At 30.7% G+C, this 12,938-nt stretch overlaps 2 protein-coding genes across 2 annotated transcripts; one reads left to right on the top strand and one right to left on the bottom strand.

Moving 5' to 3' along the window:
- Nucleotides 1-358: 358 nt before the first annotated feature.
- Nucleotides 359-1,807, bottom strand: LOC107482567 (uncharacterized). Its single transcript, XM_016103097.1, has one exon. It carries the CDS (start codon nt 1,805-1,807, stop codon nt 359-361), a length of 1,449 nt encoding a protein of 482 aa, XP_015958583.1.
- Nucleotides 1,808-8,883: 7,076 nt separating this feature from the next.
- LOC107482707 (probable 1-deoxy-D-xylulose-5-phosphate synthase, chloroplastic) lies at nt 8,884-12,560 on the top strand. Its single transcript, XM_016103250.3, has 10 exons — nt 8,884-9,262; nt 9,368-9,499; nt 9,625-9,789; nt 9,873-10,023; nt 10,109-10,380; nt 10,465-10,738; nt 10,997-11,304; nt 11,370-11,651; nt 11,734-12,018; nt 12,219-12,560. Exons 1-10 carry the CDS (start codon nt 9,152-9,154, stop codon nt 12,372-12,374), a joined length of 2,136 nt encoding a protein of 711 aa, XP_015958736.1. The 5' UTR covers nt 8,884-9,151; the 3' UTR covers nt 12,375-12,560.
- The last annotated feature ends 378 nt before the right edge of the window (nt 12,561-12,938 follow it).

The following is a 12,938-nucleotide window of genomic DNA, read 5'->3' as shown; positions in this document are numbered from 1 at the left end:
ATTTCCATTAAGAGAGGGGGGCTGGGTTGGCTCTGCTCCATCCAATTCTCCTGATGGTGTTGTGGTTGGTCTATTTCAAGCATATGAATATCACTTGGATGGGATGAGTATGGGCTAATTAGGTTCAGGGTTTGGTATGTGTTAATTCTTGGGGTGTTTGTCTGAGTTATATTGTGTTCTTGGACAAGAAATTCAGATTGGGTATTGTTATTTTGGGCCGTGTTGTTGTTGTTGACTGGTGTAAGAATTGGGTTACTAGAAACAGTTGTGTTGGCTTTTGATTGTGGGTTCATGCTTTGGTCCTTGTTTTGGGCTTTGTGGTTTGGGTTGGTTGAGTTAGAGAATGTGACTTTATGTGCTATTTTTTGCTGTTGTGGCCATTTGTTTTTTGATTTGTTCTATCTGTAGGTTCTGGTCCCTCCTTGTGCCTCTCCTGAGATATTTCTCTCTCATTCATTAACCTTCCAGCATTGTCCTCACCGACTTCCTCTGCTTCCACGTTCTCTGATACCTCATTCTCCAGCACTGCAAAACGAGATTTGTTTTCACTAACGGTATTTTTATTCTCTTTTTCTTTTACATTTCCTCCACTGCTGCTGCCCTCCCCTCCTTCTGTGCTTTTTCTGCCACGTGTATTTCTTTGAACCAATATCCAAGGACCGTAAGTTTCTACTGGTCCTTCCATGACTTTTTTGCCCCTGTTTTCTGTGTTATTTTCTATTCTGCCCTTTCCTTCAACATCTGAATTTGCCTGTTGAGCTTCTTCTTGGTTTTTTTGTGTTGCATTGTTCATCCGCTGTTTTTCTGTACAGCTCGATTTATCATGTCCAAATCTGCCACATAGGAAGCAAACTTGATGGAGCCCTTCATATTCTACTAAATGATTTTTTCCATTGATTTGGAATTGAGAGACTAAGGGTTTTGTAAGATCAACCTCCACACAAACCCTAGCAAATTTTCCCCTAGCCACATCAGCTGTGTTTGTGTCCACTTTTAAGGTTCTCCCTACAATGTTGCCAATTTTTTCCAACACTGCTTTGTTGTAGTATTCTATAGCAAGTCCAGGGAGTCTAATCCAAGCAGCTGTGCTGTCAATAATTGTCTCAGTAGGATTGAAATCTGGTTTCCATAGTCGTATTGTTAGGTAGTGATCTAAGATTTTCCATGGACCTTCCATGAGGGCAAAATCCAAATCTTCAGAGTTGTAAAACTTTACTAAAAAAAATTCATTTCCCAAATCAATAACATCTATACTCCCATTCTTTCCCCACATTACCTCTAGTCTTCTTTTGAGAGCAACCAGAGAAATTTTTCTTCCTAGTAGCTTGACAATCAAGGTCTCCCACCAGTTCTTTCTGAGTTCTCTTTTCACTCCTTCTCCTATGACGATGTTATATATACCGCTGGGCAGTTTTTTCACTGTTATCTCCAAATATTCCTCGTCTTCATCCTCTGAGGATACTACTTCTCTGTTGGCTTGTATGTCCTCCTTCCTTCCTTCTTCCTTACTTTTTCCATTTCTGACTTTGTCCGCAAAGGAAGGTGGTGATCTTGTTTCTCCTCTATCTTCATCCATCTGAGTTTTTTTTTCTGGTTCTGGTTCAGTTCTACAGTCCCCTCCCTCTACCTCTTCTTCTACCATCCAATCTTCCAAGCGAGGGGTGAGTCCAGTGTCCCCTGTAAACTCTCCCCCTCCTGCTTTTTTCACTTTCTTCATGCTGCGATGGATTAGCTCTCCCTCTTCTCTCATCTTAGTTCTAGGATCGTGAGCTCGAGAGGCTCCTCCTCTCACATAGCCACCTCTCATGTTGTTCCGATCAAATTCCGGCAAACTTTGGAGATGGAAGCTTCTAGATAGGTTGTGTTTTGTCGTATGTTCCTTACTAAACCCTTCTTGACCCTGACCCTCTATTTGTTCATTTAAAGTTTCATATGGAGCTTGTTAAATTCTTACTTAAATCATCTAAGAAATTCTCATAGTTTAGATAATAGTAATCATATTTTGGTCACAGATGGACACACTAAAGACCTTTTCCAACCCACAATCAGCTCTTGTTGATTAAGCTCATAATCCAAATTTAAGCAATCTTGTTAGCTCAACAGTGAGCCCAGATTGAATTGGGCTTGACATTTTGAAAACAGCTCAGTGGACCCTAATCTATGGTAGTATTTTACTTACAATTTGGATCCAATCTTTTTTTATTAGCATCTTTATAAATATGTTTTCCATGTTCCAAAACTTTTTCGAGAGAAAACAAACAAAAACATCACTCCGCTAGGTCTCTTTCTACAGTGGGTGTTTCATGTATATTATTTATTAAAGTTTTAAAATATTTGTTCTATTTTAAGTTTTTTTAATTATTTTTTACTCATACTAAGTAATTTTAAGAAAGATAATAAATTTAATACTTATTCAATTAATTGAAAAAAACAACGACAATTCTATATATTTACATAATTTTCTAATATCATTTTCATGTATTTTATTTTGTAACAACTATTGTAACATGAAAAAACTAATTTCATTTAAACCATAGACATTTAATTTCAAAGAATTAATTAAAAAGTATTCTAATTCTATTTGTTTAGAAGACAATAATAAGTTTTTAAAAAGTATTTCATATATTTAATATAAAAACTATAAAATAATTATTTTTTAAATAACTTTTTAATAATTTTTTATAATATTTTTAATTAGTGTCAGAAGAATATTGAATATTAAAGTTTTGTTTGAAAACTATAAAGAAAGTTAAGTTCTAATTGTAACGAGGGAAAATAAATTGATAGTACATGTTTTTTGGTATTACAGAGTAAAATTGAGAATCTTAAGTAATTTCTTTGAACTTAAACACTTATAATTTATTTTTTTTGTTTTTATTAATAAATTTTTTTTACTTGTTTTTCTTTTTATGTTTATGTTTTTTTTTTCATCTTCTCTTTAATTTTTCGTTTGTTTTAATTTCTGCAATTTACTTTGTCTCCGACACTTTATATTTCTTTGTTTATTTGTTACTTTCAATTCTTTTTAATTCTTATTGACGATACAATTGCGATATTGAGATACCCACATTTTCTTTTAAACATTAACAAAATTTGAGTAAAACAAATTGGCATTGTAGTTTGTCAAAAAAAAAAACCAGGAGCTTTGAATTGTATGTGGTTATATAGTGGTAAGATTGTGTTTCCAAAGACTAAATAAAAAATCAGCTCAATAGCATCTTCTTCTATTTATAGTGATGAGACTAGAGGAAATGAGTGCGAAAATTCTCCTGTGATTTCAAACGCAAAGCCTACCTTGCCGTTAGTGAGGCATGATGGCGTTGGTCATGCCCATCCAGGATTAAATGCAACTCACATAAATACCGTGGGGTGACCGTCTTATGGGTTGTCACCGGGGTATGTCCCCTCCATGGTGACACAAGGATTGCCTATACCTCTCTACTCAATATTTCAAAATCCTCCTTACCAAAATCCGCATGTCATGTCAAATGTACCAGTTTTTGGGGGTGTCAAGTTCACATATATCACAACAGAACTTGCCACTTGCCATTAATTTAAGAAATAACAGCACATATAATTCTACTACACCTACTACTACTAGAGTAGAAAATTTTAGACCTGTGTTTCCTAACATGTTAAGAGCAATGCCTGTTAATCAATCTAGTTAAACTGTTGGATCTTTAGCAAACATTAGGCAACAGATGGGTGAAAACTACCATAATCTAGTGAACATGTCAATTCAACAAATGGTGACTGTTTTGAGTATTTTCTTAATAGAAAACACAAATACTAGAATTGAACAGTTAAATATGCAAGTTAATAGAATTGTTACGGTGGTAAACTTAGAAGAAAATGACAACTATGGCTTAGGATTCGATAATGTCAACCAAAATGATGGAGCTATTTCTAATTATGATGTTCATATTTCTAGACATTGTCAGAATGCTGATAATATGTTGAAAAGACTTAGGCAAACAATATCGGGGACAAGATGTCAATCAAGTGATTGAACAAATTCTAAAAAGATTGGGATTTAATGTTGGATTTGCAAATCAACTTCAATTTATGTCTTCTTTTCCTGAATTTATCCAACAAACTAAATTGCGTGAAAGATGGAAGTTTCCTAAGTCATTAACTACAATTTATGGGGAAGATGAAGAATCGTCAGTAGAGCACATTGCTTGTTACACTGTCGAAATCAACGAAGTGACATCAAATGAGTATTTAAAGATGAAATTCTTTCATCCTCGTTGACAATAAATGCCTTTATATGGTTTTCTAACCTAAAGCCAAATTCAATTCACTCTTAGATGCAATTAGAAAAAGATTTTCATAAACATTTTTTCATAGTGAATTAAGGATTAGTTTAAGTGATTTATTCTCCTTCAAATGCAATATTGGAGAATCAATTGATAAGTATTTGACTATATCCAAAAACATGAGAAATAGATGCTTTACTCCAGTTCCAGACTCTGAAATTGTCAAAATAATTATAAATGGATTAGAATTTAGAATTAGGAAGAAGTTTGTAAATCAATACTATCATGACATGACTCAACTTACTGAAAATGTTAGATAAATTGAACAGTTAAAAGCTGAGAAAGAAGCGAAGTATAAAGAGATGATAAAAGAAAGATTAAATATTCATCAAACATCTTACTAAATAAGCCATATAGAAGATGATCAAAAAAATTTTTTTGAAGTATAAGATAAATGACTTTTCTACAAATAAGAGGTAATTTTAATAAACAAATCTTAGACAAAAATAATCTCTTACTGACATTTGGGTATGTAATTCATAAGTACAAAAGCCTAATTGACTTATAAATTTTGTTGAGTCTATTGGCGCTTAGAGTCAAAACTATTAGAATGTTAGTGTGGAGATTTTATAGGATTAGAAATTTTATCAAATCTAATTGATACCTACAGCTTAACATATGAAAGAGACGACTTCACAAAGTTAAGATTCAGTTACTTTTGAAGTTAGAAAAATTGTGTCAATTAGAATAATAAAAGTGTATGTGTCAAAAACCTCTCATCTAAAATGTCAAAGGTTAAAACAAAAGTCAAGTGACACACATTTAATGTGTCGAAATTAGAATAGATATCATTTAATATACTTAACAATGCACCTATTAATGTAAAAATTTTATAGGTTTAAAAATTCTGTTAAGTCTAATACTTGTAGGCATTCAATTTATTAAGTAGATGTATCCAAAGTGTCAATTGACTAATGTCAAAGATAAGATAATATCAACAAACAAGTAAGTTTTCTCATTTTTCAATCATTGCATATCTTCAAGTGAGAAATTTTGGGAGCATTTTGTTAGACAAAAAATAATATCATTACTTGAAAAAAATAATTATTTGAAGTAAATAAATAAATATAATATAATATTATTATCAATTTATGAAGTCGGTTTCAATATGTTTTAAGAGAAGCTTCTAATTAACACTAGCAAAGGAACATAGAGAGTCAAAGTAGAGTGTAGAACGGTCGTCAAAAAAACAAATGGCGACGGTTATTCGAATTTAAAAACGGACGAAAATCATTATAGGAGTAAGTGTCGGTTGACATTAGATTAGTTTATAAATAGAGTTTAAACACTTAGAAACTCAAAATGCTCTCCGTTCTTTAGCATTACAGAGTAAAACTGGGAAATCTTAAGTAATTTCTCTGAAGCCTGAACTCAAATTTGTACTTTATTTTCTATTTTTAATCAAAATTCTTTATTTTTTATTTATTCTTTTTCATCTTCTTCTCTTTTTCTCTTTTAATTTCTGCATTTTACTTTACCTCCAATACCATACATGTTTTTTTTATCTTTAATTTTACTTTTAAAACTACAATTGAGACCTTAAGACACCCACAAAAAAAATCGTTTTAACTCCTTGAATTAAGATTGTGAAATAAAACTAAAAAATTGTTAATTTATTTGTTGTTAACAATGAAACAAAAATTTGAGTAAAATACTACGTTAAAACTAAGGATTTGTAGTCTATTTTTAAAAAAAATATATTTTAAATATATGTTCTAAGAAATTACAATGACACTTACTTTTTAAAATTTATAAGCAAATCACATTAAAAACAAGTTGGTTAACTCTAAAAACACTCAAATCATAAACCGTTAATAAATTTTAAACTTTAAAAAAATAAAAACTAAAAAAATAATTATTTTATAAAAAATTAATGGATATTATTTAATTAAATATTAATTTTATATATCTTTTTAAATTTAAACACCAACAGCAAGCCAAATTCTATAATTTCAATCATTTAAGATAAACCGTGGTATTTGACATTATTTATTTTAAATTCCTCTTTAAGTGAAAATAAAAAATCTATAAATAATAAATTATTGCATGCATCTCTATAAGTTATTCCATCTTACAAGCTTAACTCTTTTTGTATAAATAAAAAATAAAATACATAAGTAAAAATTGTTTTCTGCATCAAAAGTATAAATTACTCCTAACTATATACATGGATGTTGTTAACATGTATTTAAAAAAGTACATTGTAGGAGTACTATAAAAAAATATTTTTAAAAAAATTATTGAAAAATATTTTATGTTTTTAATACAACAAATACCTAAAACATTTATATTATTTAAATATAAATAGTTATATCTTTTATATATTGCTACAGTATATTTTTTTTTAATTTTAACTTTATTACATAGAGACTCTAATTCAGAACAAAATTCATCTTTTTGGAATTACTTAAATCTAAAGGTGGCATGCAGAAATGTTATCATCTATAATATGTTTGTTTAAATCATCAATATAACTAATTGCAACAGGTATCGAAGAACATCCTTATAAGTTATAACTAGCTGCTATAGATTTTGAAGAACACTGTTGTTTTATTGGTCCTTCACTATCCGCTAGCTGTATATCATCAATGGAGAAACTAAGAGAAGAAGACAAGGCAATCAACGACAGAGAGCGGATCTTAATCTGGTTGCATGTAGAAGATTTTTCTTACTCTCTTATTAAATGACAGTGCTCAAATTGAATGTATTTAGACTTCCAAGAAAAGGTCGTGTTTCGATGTCATTTGAATTAAATTTTGCAAATATTACCTTATCTGAAACCATAAGTTTTTTATTTATTTAAATAGCTAACTAACTTTTTATTGCAAAATATTTTATGTAAAAAACAAACTGAACATATATGTAAATAGAGAGAATTATCTAAAAGAAAAATACCTAAAATTAAAGTAGAATTATACCATACGGTTAAAGTGTTAACTGAGTTGTTTGACTTAGTTATTTAGATATAAGTGCATTACAGAAATTGATTTCCTTCATCAGTCTTCTTGCCTTTATAGTCTTGTTTATCGTTTCTGCCATTCTCTTTATTAACGCTAATACCAATTTTCACGGCTAACTTCACACTAAATGTTTTTGAATGATTTAACTATTCTTTTTTATAAAAAAAACTAAATAGAAAGCAATTTCTCGTGCTAGTCAATTGTGTCAAACTCATTTCACTTGAATAAGATCATTCCTAATAAGTTGTTTCCTATGAACGACCGTACTCGTGCTAGATAACGTTACATTTATCGTCTAATTTCTCTACATGATTTAGCTATTGAAGACAAAATGTCAATATTAAAAAAATGTTTTTAATATTTTTATAACGTATTTATTAAAGAAAAAATGTAAACACTTTTATTAGAAAGAAGAAAAATATATAAAAATTGAAAATTGAAAATTTTAGATAAAATGATAAATTTTATAATATTATTAAATTAATATTTTATGAGAAAAATAAAATAACATTAGTACATCTCAATTTAAAATGAGATTTTTATGTGAAAATTAAATAAATTTTTTTAAATACAATATTTTTTTCTTTAGAAAAAAAATTTGTTAAAATGAATCCCAACAAAAAAAAATAATTAGATTGTTAAATGAATATAGGATATTGTCTCATTATCGTGTATTTTGCATTGTTGTCTCTGTTAAATGTCTTATACTAATGTTTTGTCAATATCACATCTGATTTAATGAATAATTCAATTTATTAGTTTTTCAAATCTTAGATTTTGGAATAATCTCAACATCAATTTGATTTTTTTATTTTTGTCATTTACAACATTTTTATACAATTCAATCTAAAAAAAAAACTTATTTTTATTAGAATTTTACTTAATATAATAGGTGTTTTTATAAAAATATATATCATTCTTTTAATAAAATACATAGTCAAAATAAATACATCTTATTATTAATTCTTAATAAAGAAAAATATGAAAAAAAATAGAATAGACATAATATAATTATAGGTGGTAATTATAAGTGCATGTGATGGAAGAATGGGTTATTACTTCTAGGGTAATTCATTGGTCTCCATGCATGTATTTTATAATTTACTGTGCCAAGTATAATGACTGTGACCAAACTCATATAACAACATATCATAAATAAGAAAGGGATATATCAATAATTCAATATCACATGCTAAGTATCTCCTTATTGAAATCTTGGTACTTCTATTTATAATGAGCAAATATGATTAATATAAAAAAATAAATAGAGTAATTGTGTAAAATAAATTAAAGAAAATTCATGTCAGAAAAATTTAGAGTTAATATGATAAAGAGTGTATTCAAATAATCAAATATATTCAATATAAGAGAAAGCCATACAACATAATTTGTTAATGTATTAAAATTAAATTCACTAACTGTATCTAGCTATTCACCATCATTTTCTGTTTATAATTTATATGGATGAATTTATCCTAAATGTGATTTTGAGTGCGTGTGGTCCAATAAAAAAAAAACAGAGACAACTCGCACCAACGCACAAAGTAAAAATCTACACTCGTCACTAGAATCAATACTGAAACAATATAAAGTCATCACTTCTCATTCCTAGACAATATCATAACCAAACTCCAATGCCATTTTGAAGGTGAAATAGATTTCCTATCACCTTCATTTCATTGTACTTCCACTCTCTTATTCATCTACATATTTTCAGAAATACAAATCACTTTCACTTTCTGTTGTGCATGTAACTGCTACTGTTTCACTGGTGTTTATGTATATGCATGCACACCATCATTGATCCCTTTGTTGTGCATGTCTTTCTAGACAATTGTTTTTTAGAGTTTTAAGTAGTGTTGTTGTTCTACAATGGCTTCTCTATGTATATTCTCGACTCCTCTCCACTATGCAACATCATTATTATCGTCATCTCAATGGGGTGTTAATCAATTTTATCATTCCCAGCACAGATTTAATCAGGTTAGAAAATCCTTATTTTCCTGTTTCCTTACTTAAAAGTGTATTCCACTAGTTATCCAATTTCATTCTTTGTTTTTTAATTTTGGTTTTGATTCATTATTATAGAAGAGGAGAAAAAAATGGTGTGGTGTTCATGCATCACTATCTGACACAGAAGATTATCATTCTCAGAGACCACCAACACCACTACTAGACACTATAAACTATCCCATTCATATGAAAAATCTCTCTACAAAGGTACAATAATATCTAAACAAACCATCTAATTTTATTTTAATTACCCTGCATGAATTTATAACAAAATAATCATAAATTAAATAAAATTTTTTTATTACTTAAAACAATACGAACAATTTATACAGGAATTGGAACAACTGGCGAAAGAGTTGCGATCCGACCTTATTTTCAATGTTTCTAGAACTGGTGGTCATTTAGGATCAAACCTCGGTGTTGTGGAACTCACTGTTGCTCTACATTATGTGTTCAATACTCCTAAGGATAAAATCTTGTGGGATGTTGGTCATCAAGTATGGTTTGATTTTACTCTTTCTTTAAAATTTGTTTTTTAATGGTCATCTTTATAAACAAACATTTTGATTGAATTTTTCAGTCATATCTTCATAAAATTCTCACTGGTAGAAGGGATAAAATGTATACCATAAGGCAAACAAATGGATTATGTGGGTTTACCAAAAGGTCTGAGAGTGAATATGATTGTTTCGGCACGGGTCACAGTTCAACGACCATATCAGCAGGACTTGGTAATAATTCTTCTATTTTCTATTTTCTATTTGACATAGAAATTTCCATGCTATTGAAATTTGAAAATCTCATTATTGTAAATAGGAATGGCTGTTGGGAGAGATTTGAAGGGAGAAAAAAGCACTGTAATTGCTGTTATTGGCGATGGCGCTATGACCGCTGGCCAAGCTTATGAAGCAATGAATAATGCTGGATATCTTGATTCGGACATGTTTATTATACTAAATGACAATAAACAGGTCTCTCTCCCAACTGCAACTCTTGATGGACCCATACCACCAGTAGGTGCGTTGAGTAGTGCTCTCAACAGGCTACAATCAAGTAGGCCTTTCAGAGATCTCAGAGAAGTTGCAAAGGTAAGCAAATTATAAGTCACTAATGAAAAATATTTATTTGGCTTTGGTGAAACTGATTATGTACTCAATGTGATCTTTTCGCAGGGTGTAACTAAACAAATTGGCGGACACATGCATGAGTTGGCTGCAAAAGTTGATGAATATGCCCGCCGAATGATTAATGGCTCGAAATCTACCCTATTCGAAGAGCTTGGACTTTATTACATTGGCCCTGTTGATGGTCATAATATAAATGATCTTATTTCCGTTCTCAAAGAAACCAAAAGTACTCAAACAACCGGTCCTGTGCTAATCCATGTTATAACAGAAAAAGGTCGTGGATATCCTTATGCAGAAAAAGCGTCAGACAAGTACCATGGTAATGGAGACTCACCAAATGAATTTATCACCTTTTGGTCATTTAGCCTAACACTAATAAATTCCACTCTGCCATTAGAGATTGCATACATAAAATTCTTTGCATGTCAATTTATTGCCACCCACCTCGCCTTAATACAAACAGGAATGAACTAGGAAGGCATTGAAGTAGACTGGAGGATTGTATCTTAAATATTCTGCAGAAAAAACAATAATCCTTTAGTAACATAAAATATTTGTGATTGATTTCATTTTGCAGGTGTTGCTAAGTTTGACCCTGCAACTGGAAAACAGTTCAAGGCTACGGCTAAAACTGAGTCATACACAAGTTATTTCGCAGAAGCTTTGATTGCAGAAGCAGAAGCAGACAAAGACATAGTTGCAATCCATGCTGCAATGGGAGGTGGAACTGGCCTAAATTTCTTCCATAAACGCTTCCCATCAAGATGCTTCGATGTCGGGATAGCAGAACAGCATGCCGTTACATTTGCTGCTGGTATGGCTTGTGAAGGCATTAAGCCTTTCTGTGCAATATACTCATCATTCATTCAGAGAGCTTATGACCAGGTAACATAGCATAGCATGTTGTTGCTTTGAAATTGATTCATAACTCAATGTATTGTGTTCCATAGGTGGTGCATGATGTGGATCTGCAGAATCTTCCGGTAAGATTTGCCATGGATAGAGCTGGATTAGTTGGAGCTGATGGTCCTACACATTCCGGCTCTTTCGATGTAACTTTCATGGCATGCCTCCCGAACATGGTGGTGATGGCTCCGTCTGATGAAGCTGAGCTCTTCCACATGGTTGCTACTGCCGCCGCCATTGATGATAGACCAAGTTGTTTCCGCTATCCGAGGGGAAATGGTGTTGGTGTTGCACTACCAGCAGGGAACAAAGGAACTCCTCTCGAGGTAAATGAGAATTATGAAGATTAAAAGCTAATTATTTTAATTTTCAAATCAATTTAATGTCTTTGTTCTGAAACCTAAGCAGATTGGAAAAGGTAGGGTATTAATTGAAGGCGAAAGGGTTGCCCTCTTGGGCTATGGAACAGCTGTTCAGAACTGTTTGGCCGCTGCATCCTTATTGGGACTCCACGGCTTGCATGTGACGGTGGCGGACGCACGTTTCTGCAAGCCATTGGACCACTTCCTCATTCGCAGCCTTGTGAAATCTCACGAGGTCTTGATCACCGTGGAAGAAGGATCCATCGGAGGATTTGCTTCTCATGTTGCTCAGTTCATGGCCCTTGATGGCCTTCTTGATGGAAACTTGAAGGTATCAACGCATACTTTATAATAATAATACTAAAATGTTTCACCCAAAAAAAATTAAAATAATCAAATTTTATCTTATTTAATATTTATTAATTATTAATAAATATTAATAAAATAAAATTAATTTTTCTAATTATCAATTATGTTACTAATATATTAAAATATAAAATACACGTTAATAATGCATATATTAAAATGCAGTGGAGGCCAATGGTTCTACCTGATTGCTATATTGACCATGGTTCACCTTCTGACCAATTATCTCTGGCTGGTCTCACACCATCTCACATAGCAGGGGCCGTATTCAAAATCCTTGGACAAACAAGAGAAGCACTTGAGGTCATAAATATGAAATAAAATCTACCATGCCTTATCATCTCCAACTTTGTACAAATGTTGTTAGCCTTAATGTCCCTTGTATAATGTATACAAAAATAATGTAAAATCTTAATGTTGTTTAGCATTGGGAATTATTATATCAGTGGACATTGAAGCTAAGGTTGTAGAACAATAAGATTATCAATGTGTGCTTTGTTATCTATATTCTTATTTTTTTTTTCTTTGATATACTTCACTTTATTTAATTTTAAAGTTCTAATTACTTTTATTTAATTTTTAAATTTTGTGAATATAACTTATGTTAGTTCTTAGAATAATTTTTGGCATACAAACATTAATAAAACACTGATATAAATATCTAAATATTCCATCAAAATATATAAAATGAAGTTATTTTAGTTTTTAATTTAAATAATCTAAAAATATGTCATATTAAAGCTTTGAGAAGAAAAGTAAATAAACACCATCTCTCAAAAAGAGTGATACAAAACAAACACAAAAAGAGTGGTGTTTATTTAATTTTTAGAGACTAATATAAAATTTACATATAAATTTAAGATTAAATTAAATATTAATTCAAAA

The sequence above is a fragment of the Arachis duranensis genome, chromosome 4 (assembly GCF_000817695.3).
Source record: "Arachis duranensis cultivar V14167 chromosome 4, aradu.V14167.gnm2.J7QH, whole genome shotgun sequence".
NCBI lineage: Eukaryota > Viridiplantae > Streptophyta > Magnoliopsida > Fabales > Fabaceae > Arachis > Arachis duranensis.
Note: the sequence above shows the minus strand (reverse complement) of the source record. Positions and strands in the feature narration are given on the sequence as shown.

What these genes read in the sequence shown, in the direction of transcription:
- LOC107482567 (XM_016103097.1), bottom strand. Translation starts at nt 1,807, where the DNA reads ATGAGAGGTGGCTATGTGAGAGGAGGAGCCTCTCGAGCTCACGATCCT.
- LOC107482707 (XM_016103250.3), top strand. Translation starts at nt 9,152, where the DNA reads ATGGCTTCTCTATGTATATTCTCGACTCCTCTCCACTATGCAACATCA. An exon ending in CCCAGCACAGATTTAATCAG is followed by an intron (nt 9,263 to 9,367) that starts GTTAGAAAATCC and finishes TCATTATTATAG; the next exon opens with AAGAGGAGAAAAAAATGGTG. An exon ending in TGAAAAATCTCTCTACAAAG is followed by an intron (nt 9,500 to 9,624) that starts GTACAATAATAT and finishes CAATTTATACAG; the next exon opens with GAATTGGAACAACTGGCGAA.